At 44.7% G+C, this 18,830-nt stretch overlaps 1 protein-coding gene across 1 annotated transcript in view; it reads left to right on the top strand.

Annotated features, from left to right (window-relative positions):
* Window positions 1-941: 941 nt before the first annotated feature.
* The window catches only part of LOC121575533 (protein-glutamine gamma-glutamyltransferase 2-like), a 31,264-nt gene continuing 13,375 nt past the window's right edge, over window positions 942-18,830 (top strand). The window contains exons 1-2 of the mRNA XM_045223289.1: window positions 942-1,192; window positions 18,446-18,625. Of these exons, the coding sequence (XP_045079224.1) occupies window positions 1,183-1,192; window positions 18,446-18,625 (190 nt within the window). The 5' untranslated portion in view covers window positions 942-1,182. The remainder of the gene's footprint in view (window positions 1,193-18,445; window positions 18,626-18,830) is intronic.

Below are 18,830 nucleotides of genomic sequence, written 5' to 3'. Positions count from 1 at the left end.
TATGCCACACCTATCAGGTGGATGGATTATCTTGGCAAAGGAGAAATGCTCACAAACAGTGATGTAAACAAATTTGTGCACAACATTTGAGAGAGCTAAGCTTTTTGTGCGTATGGAAATGTTCTGGGATCTTTTATTTCAACTCATGAAACATAGGACCATCACTTTACATGTTGCCTTTATATTTTTGTTCAGTGTAGTTAAGCAAATAGCTACCCTGACTAACTATTTAGCAGTCTAATGGCTTGGGGGTATAAGCTCTTCAGGATCCTGTTGGTTCCAGACTTGGTGCATCGGTACAGCATCGGTAGCAGAGAGAAGAGTCTATGAGTTGGGTGGCTGGAATCTTTGACTATTTCTAGGGCCTTTCTCTGACACCGCCTGGTATAGAGGTCCTGGATGGCAGGGAGCTCAGCCCCAGTGATGTACTGGACCGTACACACTACCCTCTGTAGCGCATTGCAGTCGGTCTGATTCCAAGAAGTTGCCATACCAAGTGGCGATTAATCATAATGAATCATACAGTAGCAGAGAAAAAGTACAAAATGGTTGTTTAATTGAATATCTCCACATTAACAGTCATACTGGTATTCAGTACAGCATGAATGGATGGACATGGCCCTAAGACTGATTGGACTGTACCAGAGTAAGGCCCCCCTTTAGCCTTGTAAATTTGCCCATTTGCAAATTAAGATTTGTCTGTATCCTTTTCTCAAAAGTCACTAGAAATTAGCATTTAACTCCCCCCCCCCCAATTTACACAAAAATGAAAATGAATTCCCTATTGTCACACAAATGAATGCAGTAAATTATGCAACTATAGGTCGAGGTCTCCTCAGTGGAGTGTGTGTGTCTGTGTGTGTGTTTGCGCGTGCGCACCCTTTCCCTGCATGGCGCACGCGTATGCAGGTGTTCTTGGGAAGCCCAATGACTCCCCAACCGAAGTTATGCATTATGCTGTCGCTTTCTGCAATGTTTGGTGCGCTGCTATTTGGCAAGAGCAACCTACAGTTCCAAGGAATTTTTGTGATACGCATGACCACTCCAAATAAAACCTTCGTTCACAGTCTGAATAGCGCGGCACAGGGTAATAGACACAGTCACTGAGAATAACCTACATCCAATATCCCCCGCTCAGCCAGCATATCCCAGACTCTTGCCTGGCTGTACATCAACGCGATCATGGATCAAGGTAAGATTTTAATAACTAGACTATGTAATGTTATATTGAAAATATTGTATTGCTGCAAATCTTATTCTGTAGTGTTTGCATCACCAAATGTACTGTTTATTTGAACATAACTTTGAACTTGATAGCGACTGTGAATTACATATTTTTGTTTCATAAACAGTAGGCTAAAACAACAAATGCATTTTTTTTTGTAATATCAACAAAAATGTATCCTCTACACAGTGGCAGAATTTATGTTTCTGACTCATTCTTGAGTATCATAGCCTACTAAAATAGCTTATGTTATGTTATTGCTTCCAAAAATAAATCACTCCATGCAGGGCTGAGCCATGACTCGTTAAATATTTGAAGAATTTAGAGCATTTTCGTATTGCCTTATAGGCTATTGGAGAATAATTGCTTTGTTAAGAAAAAACGCTAAAAACTAAAGAGCCAAAGTGAAATCTGACCCACCCCTTCACTATAGACGAATTATGACAGCAAATTGCCATTTGTAGACCTAGGATATGCTATAATGGTGTGAAAGTGCAGCAACCAGTGAGAACTTATTTTCCCATGGCCAATGCTTAAACCATTACTACCAACTTAACATGATGCATACACTGTAGACATAGCAATGAGAATATGTTTTGAGTTTGGTTTGCTGGGGGGAGGTACATCTTTTCTCTAATAACGCATTCTATCATTGCATTTGCAAAGTGGCATACAGTTCAGCAGAAGCGTTTTTAGGATTTACACACATGGGGATTTTTTTTTTGCAGGGTCCAGAAAAATGTGGCCATTTCATTCAAGTAATTTAGGCCGACATGACAGGAGACATTATCAGAATATTTTTTTATACTACCAAAATTACCTAAATGAGTGGCTCTGACACAGATCAATAAAAATGACCTGGTCTTGACCTGGCCCAGGGCCAATAAAAAGAAGGGAGACACAGATTGTACAATATTAAGAGGAAATATAAATACACTGCTCAAAAAAATTAAGGGAACACTAAAATAACACATCCTAGATCTGAATGAATGAAATAATCGTGTTAAATACTTTTTTCTTTACATAGTTGAATGTGCTGACAACAAAATCACACAAAAATTATCAATGGAAATCAAATTTATCAACCCATGGAGGTCTGGATTTGGAGTCACCCTCAAAATTAAAGTGGAAAACCACACTACAGGCTTATCCAACTTTGATGTAATGTCCTTAAAACAAGTCAAAATGAGGCTCAGTAGTGTGTGTGGCCTCCACGTGCCTGTATGACCTCCCTACAACGCCTGGGCATGCTCCTGATGAGGTGGCGGATGGTCTCCTGAGGGATCTACTCCCAGACCTGGACTAAAGCATCCGCCAACTCCTGGACAGTCTGTGGTGCAACGTGGCGTTGGTGGATGGAGCGAGACATGATGTCCCAGATGTGCTCAATTGGATTCAGGTCTGGGGAACAGGCGGTCCATAGCATCAATTCCTTCCTCTTGCAGGAACTGCTGACACACTCCAGCCACATGAGGTCTAGCATTGTCTTGCATTAAGAGGAACCCAGGGCCAACCGCACCAGCATATGGTCTCACAAGGGGTCTGAGGATCTCATCTCGTTACCTAATGGCAGTCAGGCTACCTCTGGCGAGCACATGGAGGGCTGTGCGGCCCCCCAAAGAAATGCCACCCCACACCATGACTGACCCACCGCCAAACCGGTCATGCTGGAGGATGTTGCAGGCAGCAGAACGTTCTCCACGGCGTCTCCAGACTCTGTCACGTCTGTCACGTGCTCAGTGTGAACCTGCTTTCATCTGTGAAGAGCACAGGGCGCCAGTGGCGAATTTGCCAATCTTGGTGTTCTCTGACAAATGCCAAACGTCCTGCACGGTGTTGGGCTGTAAGCACAACCCCCACCTGTGGATGTCGGGCCCTCATACCACCCTCATGGAGTCTGTTTCTGACCATTTGAGCAGACACATGCACATTTGTGGCCTGCTGGAGGTCATTTTGCAGGGCTCTGGCAGTGCTCCTCCTGCTCCTCCTTGCACAAAGGCGGAGGTAGCAGTCCTGCTGCTGGGTTGTTGCCCTCCTACGGCCTCCTCCACGTCTCCTGATGTACTGGCCTGTCTCCTGGTAGCGCCTCCATGCTCTGGACACTACGCTGACAGACACAGCAAACCTTCTTGCCACAGCTCGCATTGATGTGCCATCCTGGATGAGCTGCACTACCTGAGCCACTTGTGTGGGTTGCAGACTCCGTCTCATGCTACCACTAGAGTGAAAGCACCACCAGCATTCAAAAGTGACCAAAACATCAGCCAGGAAGCATAGGAACTGAGAAGTGGTCTATGGTCACCACCTGCAAAACCAATCCTTTATTGGGGGTGTCTTGCTAATTGCCTTTAATTTCCACCTGTTGTCTATTCCATTTGCACAACAGCATGTGCAATTTATTGTCAATCAGTGTTGCTTCCTAAGTGGACCGTTTGATTTCACAGAAGTGTGATTGACTTGGAGTTACATTGTGTTGTTTAAGTGTTCCCTTTATTTTTTTGAGCAGTGTATTATAGGCTACAGTAGGCTATGTAATCAACTTTCCAGTGGCACTGACTTACACAATGATGAATATAGCATGGATATGCGTAGCCTAGGCTTCTCACCATACCGGTGATGGTCTCAAGATAGGCCTGAGCTACTTTGAAAAACAGTGGTGTTCGTCTGAGTTGTTGAGAAAAAAATGTGTCTGGCAGATTAGTCTTCTCTTTTTAGCGGTAGGCATTTGCTTTCCAAACGTATTGCCCGCAATTATATTTTGAAATTTGTGAAAGGCCTATTAGCTATTCACTGACAGCGTGAAGATAGAATCCATAAAAATAGAATCCAGAGAATGACAGTGCCCATTCAAGTCAGAACTGGCAGCCATTTTGAGTGTACCCATGAGTTTACCAGTCAAATTGCTGTCACGCCCTGGCTCTGGGGACTCTGTTATGTTGAGCCAGGGTGTGTGGAGTCTATGTTATGTGTTTCTATGTTGGCCGGGGTGGTTCTCAATCAGAGGCAACGTGAATCAGCTGTTGCTTGTTGTCTCTGATTGTTGTCACCAAGCCATTGGTGATTACAGGGAGGGAAAGTGTAGAGGCACGGCGAGAGGTACTGAAGTGTGTGGCCAGTCCGGTCTGGCCCGTTCCTGATCCCCGTATAAGGCCAGTGGTGTGTGTTCCCAGTGCGGTGCAGCCTGTTCCTGTCCCTCGCACCAAACCGGTGATGCGCGTCGCCAGCCCGGTCCGGCCTGTTCCTGCCCCTCGCACCAAGCCAATGGTGCGTGTCGCCAGCCCGGCCCGGCCTGTTCCTGCCCCTCGCACCAAGCCAATGGTGCGCGTTGCCAGAAGACCCGGCCTGTTCCTGCCCCTCGCACCAAGCCAATGGTGCGCGTCGCCAGCCCGGCCCGGCCTGTTCCTGTCCCTCGCACCAAGCCAATGGTGCGCGTCGCCAGCCCGGCCCGGCCTATTCCTGCCCCTCGCACCAAGCCAAGGATGCGCGTTGCCAGCCCGGCCCGGCCTGTTCCTGCTCCCCGCACCAAGCCAATGGTGCGCGTCACCAGCCTGGCCCGGCCTGTTCCTGCTCCCCGCACCAAGCCAATGGTGCGCGTCGCCAGCCCGGCCCGGCCTGTTCCTGTCCCTCGCACCAAGCCAATGGTGCGCGTCGCCAGCCCGGCCCGGCCTATTCCTGCCCCTCGCACCAAGCCAAGGGTGCGCGTTGCCAGCCCGGCCCGGCCTGTTCCTGCTCCCCGCACCAAGCCAATGGTGCGCGTCACCAGCCTGGCCCGGCCTGTTCCTGCTCCCCGCACCAAGCCAATGGTGCGCGTCGCCAGCCCGGCCCGGCCTGTTCCTGCTCCCCGCACCAAGCCTATGGTGCGCGTCGCCAGCCCGGCCCGGCCCGTTCCTGCTCCCCGCACCAAGCCTATGGTGCACGTCGCCAGCCCGGCCCGGCCTGTTCCTGCTACCCGCACCAAGCCAATGGTGCGCGTCGCCAGCCCGGCCCGGCCTGTTCCTGCTCCCCAAACCAAGCCTATGGTGCACGTCGCCAGCCCGGCCCGGCTCGTTCCTGCTCCCCGCACCAAGCCAGGGGTGCACGTCGCCAGCCCGGCCCGGCCTGTTCCTGCTCCCCGCACCAAGCCAATGGTGCGCGTCGTCAGCCCGGTCCGGCCAGTCCCTGCTCCCCGCACCAAGCCTGTGGTGCGCGTCGTCAGTCCGGCACAGCCCGTGCCCGTTTCACCGGTGCCTGGTCAGGTACCGGTCAGCTGCTCCACACCGGAGCCTAAGCAATCCGCTCCACCGATGTCCAGTCCAGCTCCAGCCAGCGGGGCCAGACCAGACCAGGGGCGCTACGGGGGGGTTGTTAGAGGGTGTTGGTCAAGCCCGGAGCCGGATCCGCCTCCGAGGAGGAATGCCCACCCGGCCCTCCCCTGTTCGGTTAATGTTTGGCGCGGTCGCAGTCCGCGCCTTTGGGGGGGGTACTGTCACGCCCTGGCTCTGGGGACTCTGTTATGTTGAGCCAGGGTGTGTAGAGTCTATATTATGTGTTTCTATGTTGGCCGGGGTGGTTCTCAATCAGAGGCAACGTGAATCAGCTGTTGCTTGTTGTCTCTGATTGGGAACCATACTTAGGTAGTCGTTTGGCATTTGTGTGGTGTGGTATCTTGTTCCGTGTTGGTTTGTGTATGTACCCAAGGACTTCACGTATCGTTTTGTTGTTTTGTTCGTGTGGTGAAATATAAAATAAAAGATGTTCGTATTCCACGCTGCGCATTGGCCTGTTTCTTCAAATGACGATCGTGACAATTGCAAGGGTGAGGGGCCACAATAAGCTGTTTGATATTTGGCGCGTGTGCTGCCCAAATTCAGTCAGTGTTTAGACAGGAGTAATTATATAATTATGGCAAAATTATTTCAATTTACAGCACCTTCAACACCCCTACTTCCCGTGGCTATGCATATAGACCATCATTTGATTATTATAAACTTAAAAGCAACATTTAATTTTTCTGGCTCACCATTTCTGATGACACTAATGATGTCTCCCACCTTGTCAGTTATGTTTCGTATAGCAAACAAAAGCTATAGCAATAGTCGTGTACCTTATCTCCAATACATCTGAAGAATGTTACACCCTTGTGTTTGAGGGGGAGTTCATTGTTGCTAAGGGACCTTTGGGCTTTTATTAATAGCAATTGACAGCAGCTGTAAATGCAACCAGTAACTGTCCCACACTACATTTGTCCTTGGAATGAGTTTGACCCATACCGAAGCCTAATATATTTACATATACACTGAGTGTACAAAACATTAAGAACACCTGCTCTTTCAATGACAGACTGACCAGGTGAATCCAGGTGAAATCTATGATCCCGTATTGATGTCACTTGTTAAAATCACTTAAATCAGTGTAGATTAAGTGGAGGACACAGGTTAAAGAATAATTGTTAAGCCTTGAGACAATTGAGACATGGATTGTGAATATGTGACATTTGAACAGGGTATGGTAGTAGGTGCCAGGCGCACCAGTTTGAGTGTGTGTATTAAGAATGGTCCCCCACCCAAAGGACATCCAGCCAACTTGACACAACTGTGGGAAGCATTGGAGTCAACATGGGCTACCATCACTTTGGAATGCTTTTGACCCCTTGTAGAGTCCATGCCCTGATGAATTGAGGCTGTTCTGAGGGCAAAAGGGAGTGCAAATGTTTAGTGCAAATGTGTTCCTAATGTTTTGTACACTCAGTGTATTTGAAATAAATATATCTAAATAAATGTATTACTCATATATTTTAAATTTACATTTACGTCATTTAGCAGACGCTCTTATCCAGAGCGACTTACAAATTGGTGCATTCACCTTATGATAGCTGGTGGGACAACCACTTTACAATATATTATTTTATATTTTTCAATTTTTTTATTTGTAGAGTATATTTTTAATGTTAATTTGTTTTATATATAAATTATTATTATTATATATATATTTTTTTAAAGAGTAGAATGATTACTTTTATACTATCCCAGGTATTCCTTAAAGAGATAGGGTTTCAAGTGTCTCCGGAAGGTGGTCAGTGACTCCGCTGTCCTGGCGTCATGAGGGAGCTTGTTCCACTATTGGGGTGCCAGAGCAGCGAACAGTTTTGACTGGGCTGAGCGGGAACTGTGCTTCCGCAGAGGTAGGAGGACCAGCAGGCCAGAGGTGGAAGAACGCAATGCCCTCGTTTGGGTGTAGGGACTGATCAGAGCCTGAAGGTAAGGAGGTGCCGTTCCCCTCACAGTGCCGTAGGCAAGCACCATGGTCTTGTAGCAGATGCGAGCTTCAACTGGAAGCCAGTGGAGTGTGCGGAGGAGCGGGGTGACGTGAGAGAACTTGTGAAGGTTGAACACCAGACGGGCTGCAGCGTTCTGGATGAGTTGTAGGGGTTTAATGGCACAGGCAGGGAGCCCAGCCAACAGCGAGTTGCAGTAATCCAGACGGGAGATGACAAGTGCCTGGATTAGGACCTGTGCCGCTTCCTGTGTAAGGTAGGGTCGTACTCTGCGTACCTCCTAGTGTCGACACGGAGCCCCGCCGATCCATCACGAGTGGTCTGCCGATGTAATCGCCTGATGTGGTTTCAACAGGCTTCCCATTGCAACGACCACGAAGATCCATCTGCTAGCCCCGGCCCACTAGCACACGCAATCAACAGCCGTGCCTCCTGCTCGCCTGTGCCATAGCAGCCATCGAACTTGCTCCCGGACTCACTTATTGCTGTTCACTGGACCTTATGATCACTCAGCTACACAGCTGATGCCTGCTGGACTGTTCCTTTACATGGTACCCCATCCTGTTTATCTGTCCTGTTTATCTGTTTAGCCTCAGCCCAAACTTTCGTCGCCATTACCAGTTGTTGTCTTAGCTCTCTCGAATAACACCTGTGATTGCTTTATGCCTTTCTCCCATGTCAATATGCCTTGCCTATTGCTGTTTCGGTTAGTTCTTATTATACAATTTCACTGTAGAGCCCCCAGTCCCACTCAACCTGCCTCAGATAGCTCATTTGTCCCACCCCCCACACACGCGGAGACCGGGTCAATCGGTGCCTCCAATGATGCTATCTCTTTCATCGTTACCCAACGCTTAGGTTTACCTCCACTGTACTCATATCCTTCCATATCCTTGTCTGTACAAAATGCCCTGAATCTATTCTACAACGCCCAGAAATCTGCCCCTTTTATTCTCTGTACCCAACGCACTAGAAGACCAGTTCTTAAAGCCTTTAGCCGTGTCCTTATTCTACTCCTCCTCTGTTCCTCTGGTGATGTAGAGGTTAACCCAGGCCCTGTAGCCCCAAGTATAACTCCTACTCCCCAGGCGCTATCATTTGTTGACTTCTGTAACCTTAAAAGCCTTGGTTTCTTGCATGTTAACATCAGAAGCCTCCTCCCTAAGTTTGAGTTATTCACTGCGTTAGCACACTCCGCCCACCCTGATGTTCTAGCAGTGTCTGAACCCTGGCTTAGGAAGGCCACCAACACCTCTGAAATGTCCATCCCCAACTACAACATTTTCCGTCTAGATATAACTGCCAAAGGGGGCGGTGTTGCAATCTACTGTAGAGATAGCCTGCAGAGCTCTATCATACTATCCAGGTCTGTGCCCAAACAGTTTAAGCTTCTACTTCTAAAAATCCAACTTACCAGAAATAAGTCTCTCACTGTTGCCGCTTCCTACAGACCCCCCTCAGCCCTCAGCTGTGCCCTGGACACCATATGTGAATTGATTGCCCCCATCTATCCTCAGAGTTCGTACTGCTTGGTGACCTAAACTGGGATATGCTTAACACCCCGGCAATCCTACAATCTAAACTAGATGCCCTCAATGTCACACAAATTATCAAGGAACCTACCAGGTACAACCCTAAATACGTAGACACCCTCATAGATATCATCCTGACTAATTCACCCTCTAAATACACCTCTGCTTCAACCAGGATCTCAGCGATCACTGCCTCATTGCCTGCGTCCGTAATGGGTCTGCGGTCAAACGACCACCCCTCATCACTGTCAAACGATCCCTAAAACACTTCAGCGAGCAGGCCTTTCTAATTGACCTGGCCCGGGTGTCCTGGATGATTATTGACCTCATTTCGTCAGTAGAGGATGCCTGGTTGTTCTTTAAAAGTGCTTTCCTCTCCATCTTAAATAAGCATGCCCCATTCAAAAAAATCAGAACTAAGAACAAATATAGCCCCAGGTTCACCCCAGACTTGACTGCCCTTGACAAGCACAAAAACATCCTGTGGTGAACTGCATTAGCATTGAATAGCCCCTGTGATATGTAACTTTTCAGGGAAGTCAGGAACAAATATACACAATCAATTAGGAAAGCAAAGGCTAGCTTTTTCAAACAGAAATTTGCATCCTGTAGAACTAACTCCAAAATGTTTTGGGACACTGTAAAGTCCATGGAGAATAAGAGCAACTCCTCCCATCTGCCCACTGCACTGAGGCTAGGAAACACTGTCACCACCGATAAATCTACCAACTTCTCCTTCACTTAAATTCAGATAGCTGATGTTCTGAAAGAGCTGCAAAATCTGGACCCCTACAAATCAGCTGGGTTAGACAATCTGGACCCTTTCTTTCTAAAATTAGCAGCCGAAATTGTAGCAACCCCTGTCACAAGCCTGTTCAACCTCTCGTTCATATCGTCTGAGATCCCCAGAGATTGGAAAGCTGCCACGTTCATACCCCTCTTCAAAGGGGGTGACACTCTAGATCCAAACTGTTACAGACCTATATTCATCCTGCCCTGCCTTTCGAAATTATTTGAAGGCCAAGTTAACAAACAGATAACCGACCATTTCGAATCCCACCGTACCTTCTCCGCTATGCAATCTGGTTTCTGAGCTGGTCATGGGTGCACCTCAGCCACGCTCAAGGTCCTAAACGATGTTATAACCACGATCGATAAAAGACAGTACTGTGCAGCCATCTTCATCGACCTGGCCAAGGCTTTCGACTCTGTCAATCATCGCATTCTTATTGGCAGACTAAATAGCCTTGGTTTCTCAAATGACTGCCTCGCCTGGTTCACCAACTACTTCTCAGATAGAGTTCAATGTGTCAAATCGGAGGGCCTGTTGTCTGGATCTCTGGCAGTCTCTATGGGGGTGCCACAAGGTTAAATTCTCAGGCCGACTCTATTCTCTGTGTATATCAATGATGTCACTCTTGCTGCTGGTGACTCTCAGATCCACCTCTACGCAGACGACACCATTTTGTATACATCTGGCCCTTCATTGGACACTGTGTTAACAAACCTCCAAACGAGCTTCAATGCCATACAACACTCCTTCCGTAGCCTCCAACTGCTCTTAAACGCTAGTAAAACTAAATGCATGCTCTTCAATCGAACGCTGCTTGCACCCGCACACTCGACTAGAATCACTACTCTCGGCGGGTCTGACTTAGAATATGTGGACAACTACAAATACCTAGGTTTCTGGTTAGACTGTAAACTCTCCTTCCAGACTCACATTAAGCATCTCCAATCCAAAGTTAAATCTAGAATCGGCTTCCTATTTCGCAAACAAAGCCTCCTTCACTCATGCTGCCAAACATGCCCTCGTAAAACTGACTATCCTACCGATCCTTGACTTCGGCGATGTCATTTACAAAATAGCTTCCAACACTCTACTCAGCAAATTGGATGTAGTCTATCACAGTGCCATCCGTTTTGTCACCAAAGCCCTATATACTACCCACTATTGTGACCTCTATGCTCTCGTTGGCTGGCCCTCACTACATATTCTTCGCCAATCCCACCGGCTCCAGGTCATCTATAAATCTCTGGTAGGCAAATCCCTGCCTTATCTTAGCTCACTGGTCATCCCCAAAGCCAACACCTCCTTTGGCCGCCATTCCTTCCAGTTCTCTGCTGCTAATGACTGGAATGAACTGCAAAAATCTCTGAAGCTGGAGACTATTATCTCCCTCACTAACTTTAAGCATCAGTTGTCAGAGCAGCTTACCAATCACTGCACCTGTACACAGCCCATCTGTAATTAGCCCACCCAACTACCTCATCCCCATATTGTTATTTATTTTGCTCATTTGCACCCCAGTATCTCTATTTGCACATCATCTTCTGCACATCTATCCCTCCAGTGTTAATACTAAATTGTAATTATTTTGCACTATGGCCTATTTATTGCCTTACCTCCATAACTTACTACATTTGCACACACTGTATATAGATTTTGTTATGATGAGTTTCTGGTATTGAGAAGTTCAAGATGCAAGAATTTACTTAGACATTCTTTGGAGATTTTATACCAAGTATTTATTGAATCATTAGCTCGGGGGTTCATCTAACAAACGGACATAGCTCTGCCCTTTGTTATTTGAACTGCCCACACACACACAAATCTCACAGCTTTTATACTCTTGGTTATCCTTCCTTTCACATACATCTATCAACCGTCATAGGCACTACCTTTCTCTGTTGTCATTACCCTTTGCCCCAGGTCATTATATCCTGTCTATCAATCATACTACCATAAACATCAGTAATCTCCTTTGACATAAGGAATGTAGACTTCATGGCCCCAAACCAATTATCTCGTAACTCTACCTCGGTCCTCACAATACTATGCCCTAACATCATAACATATTTTCTATTGTGTTATTGGCTGTATGTTTTGTTTATCCCATATGTAACTCTGTGTTGTTGTTTTTATCGCATTGCTTTGATTTATCTTGGCCAGGTTGCAGTTGTAAATGAGAACTTGTTCTCAACTGGCCTACCTGGTTAAATAAAGGTGAAAAAATATATATATATATAAATCAGATAAAATATATATATTTCACTGTGTAAATTCATTGGGTAGGCCTATAGGCTATTCACTGCAATATTATTCCTAATAATTTCTCTTTAGCTCTTGGAGTCTCAGGAAAAGCTAGACTGGGCCTACAATAGTTTGTTGTAGACTTATTTTGAGCATTTTACTAATACAGCCTGCTCTTGCGTGCTGAATGTAAAATACAGAAACCAAAAGAACTGGGACGTATTCATTTAGCTAATTCCATTGCAAATTGTTTCTTGAATGGAAGCAAACGGAACGAAATGGGGAGGGACCTACCTGAATTTGTCCCAATAGAAACTCTCGTCTTGCTCTGTTTGCTTCCATTTAGTTATAAACGATAAACGGTTTCGGTAAGGAATAGGCCTACGCCCCTGGCTGGGAATTTGAAAGTAGAGAGAGCGAGAGAGTGTGATGTGTGATTTAAAATACACCATATGAGTAGCCTGCAAATGTAGGTCTACCTTTCTGGACCTTGTAAACTGTCACTGATCTGTTGACAATAGACCCATAATGGATCCAAATGATTCCATTAGCTCCATTCTTGTGTATTTTATTTTATTTTATTCCTCTTGTGTTAATAAACTCTGCATCGTTGGGAAGGATCATAAGCAAGCATTTCATGGTAAAGTCTACACCAGTTATATTCGGCGCATGTGACAAATAAAACGTGATTAGATTTTATGCAGTTATTTTGGCATGTAACATTCAAAACAGGACGTTTGAGTGGTCTTGCTCTTCACTGTAATCAGAGGGCTTATATCAATTCTATACATGCCAGTCTCCCTTGGCTAAAAGTAGAGGAGAGACTGACTGCATTTTGTTTTTAGAAGAAGCATTCATGTGTTGAAAATTCAAAATTGTTTGCATAGTCAACTTACACACTGCACTAACACACACACACTTAGGCTACCCCATCAGCTTTGTGTGATGTTTAGAATGTATGCAGTTCTGTCCTTACGTTGTTCTTGTCTATTAATGTTCTATATTATGTAATGTTTCATGTTTTGTGTGGACCCCAGGAAGAGCAGCCGCTGCAATCGCCACAGCTAACGGGGATCCTAATAAAATTAAAATTCTAATTAGCCTACAGTTTACAGCCCTAGTCAATAATTGTGTATTCACTTGATAACAATAATGTATTCCTCATTGCACTGTGTTGTTGTAGCCCAGGTAGAATGTTGTTATTATGTAAAAACGTAGGCCTAATCAATAGTGGAGCTTTGCGTGCCCGATTGCTGCAGAGCACAGCCTGGAGGAACGCACAGATCTTTGACAAGTAAATATTTATAGCCCTAATATTTTGTTAATTGGTAGCCTAATTTCTAGCTAATATTTAGCTTCTTAGGCTACACAACTCTAGCCTCTCTCTTCCAGCTATTCCCATGCACAATAGGCTATAGGCTATGGAAGCAAGCCTCCACTATTCCTATTCTTGTGAAATCCCATGAAAAGCTAAATATAGGCTACAAAAGCAATAGCAGATTTATATTTTTGCATTTTTTATATTATGCCTAATAGGCTTTTTGTGGAGATAAGCAGGCTTGCTCTTGCTAATTGCTGAATGTAAAATAGGCCTAGGCCAAATTAACTGTTGGGGAAAGTTGCGGAGAGAGAAAGCATCACTGGTCAGTGAAGATAACATTGTTGCACTGATGTGGCCTATTAAATGGTTGCACAGGACAGACAGTGATGAGCACAGTGAAAAAGAAGATCCAAACGAATGTACATCCGTTACAAAAATGGGAATCACTTGCACACCACTTGAGCAATGAGGCAAGCAATGACATGATGTAAAATATGTGCAGGCTGAACAGCTTTGGTTGTTGAATTTCTACATTTAATTTAAATACGAGTTTCTATATAATTTATTTCATTAGGCTACATGTAGCCTACATTTAAGTATTATTTGCAGTTGTCACTATGACAATGAATACACCCTGAAGCACTGAATGGTCTGTGTTACCACCTTATTAATAGGCCTACAATGTGCAGTAGGATGCTTTGATCAGTTGATTGACAGGTGTAGGCTACAGTAGAATGATACACTTTCCTCTAGTATGGATGTTCGCCAACGTTTTATAGTTATATATAATTTATCGTTATAGTTATCGTCCCTGGTGTGGACGGCCCTTAACACATAAATTGGTAAATGCCACTCTCTTGTGGATAACATGAATATGGTATGAATACAGCAGGTTGATTTGATAGAAATCACGACTGCAACATTGAAGGCCTACGAAAAAGGGATTTAATATTCCCTGCTATTTTGGAAAAAAAATAAAAATTCAGGTTATATATTTTTTTACGCTCAGGGAGGGCCAGGTAAAAATATATTTTCCTCAGTGGGAGGGACATCCATTTTCATTTAGAAGAGGTCCGATTACCTCCAGGTATCCCTCAATATAAATAACGTTCACTCCCTAATGCCAAGACACCAGAGGTCAATAGACTCAACATTACAATTCAGTATGATACATGTGGCGCAAACATATATATAATGAACATATATTTTAATCCTTAAAAGTCTATTGATGTACCCGTGCATCAATCTAAGTAACATAATTTAAAAATCCCCATCAAAATCTGTCAGTTTAAGCTAGAGATGTGTTTTTTTGCATGGGCTACGTGTCAATCCACCGCATCCGCCTATGTCGGCCTTCCGCATCTGCGGAAAATCGGTCTTCTCACGAAACGTCTAAAGTGTCCGAAAGGTTTGGCCTACAAGCTATGACCACTCTATAGAAAGAGGAGACTCTCTCGAACACAATGGTGTTCTCCGTTTTGCTCTACGACTCCCACAAGTGTCACGTGACTCGTCTGAAGGTACCCTATACAAATGAATGGAAGTATGGAGGTAGTATTGTGCCAACAAAAATAAGGGGTAAAATACCTGTCCAAAAAACAACAATATTTCCGAAGATTTCTTATACTCTATATATACAAAAGTATATGAACACCTTCAAATTAGTGGATTCGGCTATTTCAGCCACACCTGTTGTTGACAGGTGTATAAAATCAAGCACATGGCCATGCAATCTCCATAGACAAACATTGGCAGTAGAATGGCCTTACTGAAGAGCTCAGTGACTCTTAATGTGGCACCGTCATAGGATGCCACCTTTCCAACAAGTCAATTCGTCAAATTTCTGATCTGCTAGAGCTGCCCCGGTCAACTGTAAGTGCTGTTATTTTGAAGTGGAAACGTCTAGGAGCAACAACGGCTCAGCTGCTAAGTGGTAGGCCACACAAGCTAACAGATCGGGACCGCCGAGTGCTGAAGCATGTAGTGCGTAAAAATCGTCTGTCCTCGGTTGCAACACTCACTACCGAGTTCCAAACTGCCTCTGGAAGCAACGTCAGCACAATAACTGTTCGTCCCCTGTAGCTCAGTTGGTAGAACATGGCGCTTGCAACACCAGAGTTGTGGGTTCGTTTCCCACGGGGGGCCAGTATGAAAATTTATGCACTCACTAACTGTAAGTCGCTCTGGATAAGAGCGTCTGCTAAATGACTAAAATGTAAATGTCAGAAACTTAATGAAAGCAGCCGCACAAAAGCCTAAGATCACCATGCACAATGCCAAGCGTCGGCTGGAGTGGTGTAAAGCTTGCCGCTATTGGACTATGGAGCAGTGGAAACACGTACTCTGGAGTGATGAATCACACTTCACCATCTGGCAGTCCGATGGACGAATCAGCGTTTGGTGGATGCCAGGAGAACGCTACCTGCCCCAATGCATAGTGCCAACTTAAAGTTTGGTGGAGGTGGAATAATGGTCTGGGGCTGTTTTTCATGGTTCGGGCTAGGCCTCTTAGTTCCAGTGAAGGGAAATCTTAAAGCTACAGCATACAATGACATTCTAGACAATTCTGTGCTTCCAACTTTGTGGCAACAGTTTGAGGAAGGCCCTTTCCTTTTTCAGCATGACAATGCCCCCATGCACAAAGCGAGGTCCATACAGAAATGGTTTGTCGAGATTGGTGTGGAAGAACTTGACTGGCCTGCACAGAGCCCTGACCTCAACCCCATCAAACACCTTTGGGATGAATTGGAACACGGACTGCGAGCCAGGCCTAATCGGCCAACATCAGCCCGACCTCACTAATGCTCTTGTGGCTGAATGGATGCAAGTCCCCGCAGCAATGTTCCAACCTCTAGTGGAAAGCCTTCCCTGAAGAGTGGAGGCTGTTATAGCAGCAAAGGGGGGAACAACTCCATAATAATGTCCATGATTTTCGATGAGCAGGTGTCCACATACTTTTGGTCATGTAGTGTATCTCCTAGATATAGGACAGACATTTCAAAACCTTATTCCTTATGGTTTATTTTTTGCCATTTATGAATGTGTTATTCAATGCATTTCTATGGGCTACAGTAATAAATGCCAAATTAAATATTTTATTTTAAAAAATTGTACATATTATTTTCTTTACCTAAAGGGGTCCTAAAATTCAACATCAACACATTTGATGTACAGTATATACTTTTTATTACAATTGTGTATCATTGCAATAGAGACATTTACCTCTCTCTGTTATTGTTCAGAATCTCTAACTGTCCAGATAGTAGGCCAAATGCATGACAATGCATCAAAGTCAACATCTGCAATTTGCCAATATAGTACAAGGAAACAGTGTTAAATGCCTCTGAGCTTGAGCTGCATGCTGCATACTACAGTGTTCACTCATCTTTTGGAGCCATGCAAGGCAGTTTTGTTCAATGTGTTTTAATTAAACAGTTAGGGAATGGGGAATAAGTGTCACTTGTTAACCATGTGTCTCTCTCTACACATGCACAAAGTGCTCGATTATCATGACTCCCATGAGCGCACAGCGCTGCCAGTATGAGCGGAAAAACGAAATACCACATCTCCAAATGCGATTATGACACGCAGCAATAACTACAGTTTACCATTACATTGATTTAGCCTTAACATGGTTTGTTTTGCCTGTGTTGTCGAAAACAACATTTTGGTTCACCACCTCTCATCTGCTATCAATCTTCGTAATGGTCTCATATTATGACATTGATAGATCAATTTTATAGCCCTGTTGCCTCTAGGTGTGCAAAAGCACAAGCTCCGAGATGCTTTATGGCTGAGTAAAATAGCGTTATTGCCAACTATGTTTCTCTTTAGGATGAGCTAATAATGCCCCAGAGGTGGAATGACGACTGGAGTTTGTCTCCTTTAAGCCCCACTTTTCCAGTACGAAAAAGTATGAGAATGTATGCACTCACTACTGTAAGTCGCTCAGGATAAATGACTAAAATGTAAATGTAAACTACAAGGTGTGAAACATGCTGAAATTCTCCACAGTCTGTAAAATGAAGAAGATATACTATCCAGATGGTCTTAAACTCCATACCTGTTAGCTCCTAACATTCTTCAAGAAGTAGCACCTTGGCAAGCAGGGTGTACAAGCAACCTATGGCAAGCAACATTAAAAAGTTTGAAGAAGATATCTCTGATTGTTTAATATGGTTAATGGAACTTAATTTTCTTAGCTGTTTATGTAAAAAATAGATGTTATCTTGTCATATAGTCTATTAGGATGTGAGTGTTGTGTCTAAAATCAAATCAATGTTACTCACATCAGTAATGTTGTAATCAGTGACTGAGCAACCCAGTATAGAGTGTTAGCTTAACACTTGAAATGTTAAACAGTGGCCAGTGTTAAAACACCAAGCTATAATGCACCATGTAAATAAAAACAAACCTACGGAAACACTTGTCAGTCAGTGTTTAAGTGGGCATAACCTTTGGCACTGCACGTTTATTTTCCATGGAGTTTTTTCAATGCCCGAGATTGCTTAACAACACCCTGTCTTGTCTTGAGGAAGCAGGATGACTATAGTTCTTCCTATAAACAGGAAATCAGAAGGTGGGATTTTAGTCACACCAAGCCCTGGGGATAAGGAGGAGTACAATATGTGCTTGTACACGTCGCCTAGCAGGCAGTGACAGAAAAGCAATGTTGTCTAATTTTCTCTCTTGTGAAATACGTCCCTTTTGAATCAATGAAAGTGTTGAGAGAGGGGAGCCAGGTGCAATTGAAAGAGTCAAGTTCTTCTCAGCCTATGGCTGAAGACAAAGAAAGCCTTTATAGACCCTACTGTCCTAAAAGCAGGGGGAGGGTTGGTCCACCACTGAGGCGCCAAGATAGTCATTCAATAAAATTGTATTTGTATAGCTCTTTTAGAAAAACATTTGTCAGAAAGTGTTAAACCATACTATAATGAAGGTGGGCCTACACCCTCAAAGAACAAACAGAGGAACTGTAGAGCATAATTCTGTTCCCTTGTAACTGGCTGGGTAGATGTTAAGAAGTAAATCCTGAGGTCATTCCACTCACTATGTCCTCTCTCTCTCATCCATCTCCCAGCATTGGAAATTGCCCGATGGGACCTGGAGTGTGAGTTCAACAACACAGACCACCGTACGGAGCTCAACGGGGTGGAGCACCTCATCGTTAGAAGGGGCCAGCCGTTCACCATAAACCTGCACCTCCGCTCGGGGGTCTACCAGCCTGGTGTCAGTGCCCTCGACCTCACCGTGGAGACAGGTAACTGTGTTATCACTGAGTTGTCAGCTAACATCAATTCAGTGTGAACGGCACTTGCTCAATGTCATTTAATTTTGATTAAAAACCATAGGTTAAAACAATACAAAAATAGAGCATAGAGTCTGTTGTTATGGTATTTGCAAATTTGCAAATTTAGACTTGATCCCCACTGAGCAAAAACTGGTTGAATCAACGTTGTTTCCAC

The sequence above is a fragment of the Coregonus clupeaformis genome, chromosome 10 (genome assembly GCF_020615455.1).
Source record: "Coregonus clupeaformis isolate EN_2021a chromosome 10, ASM2061545v1, whole genome shotgun sequence".
NCBI lineage: Eukaryota > Metazoa > Chordata > Actinopteri > Salmoniformes > Salmonidae > Coregonus > Coregonus clupeaformis.
Note: the sequence above shows the minus strand (reverse complement) of the source record. Positions and strands in the feature narration are given on the sequence as shown.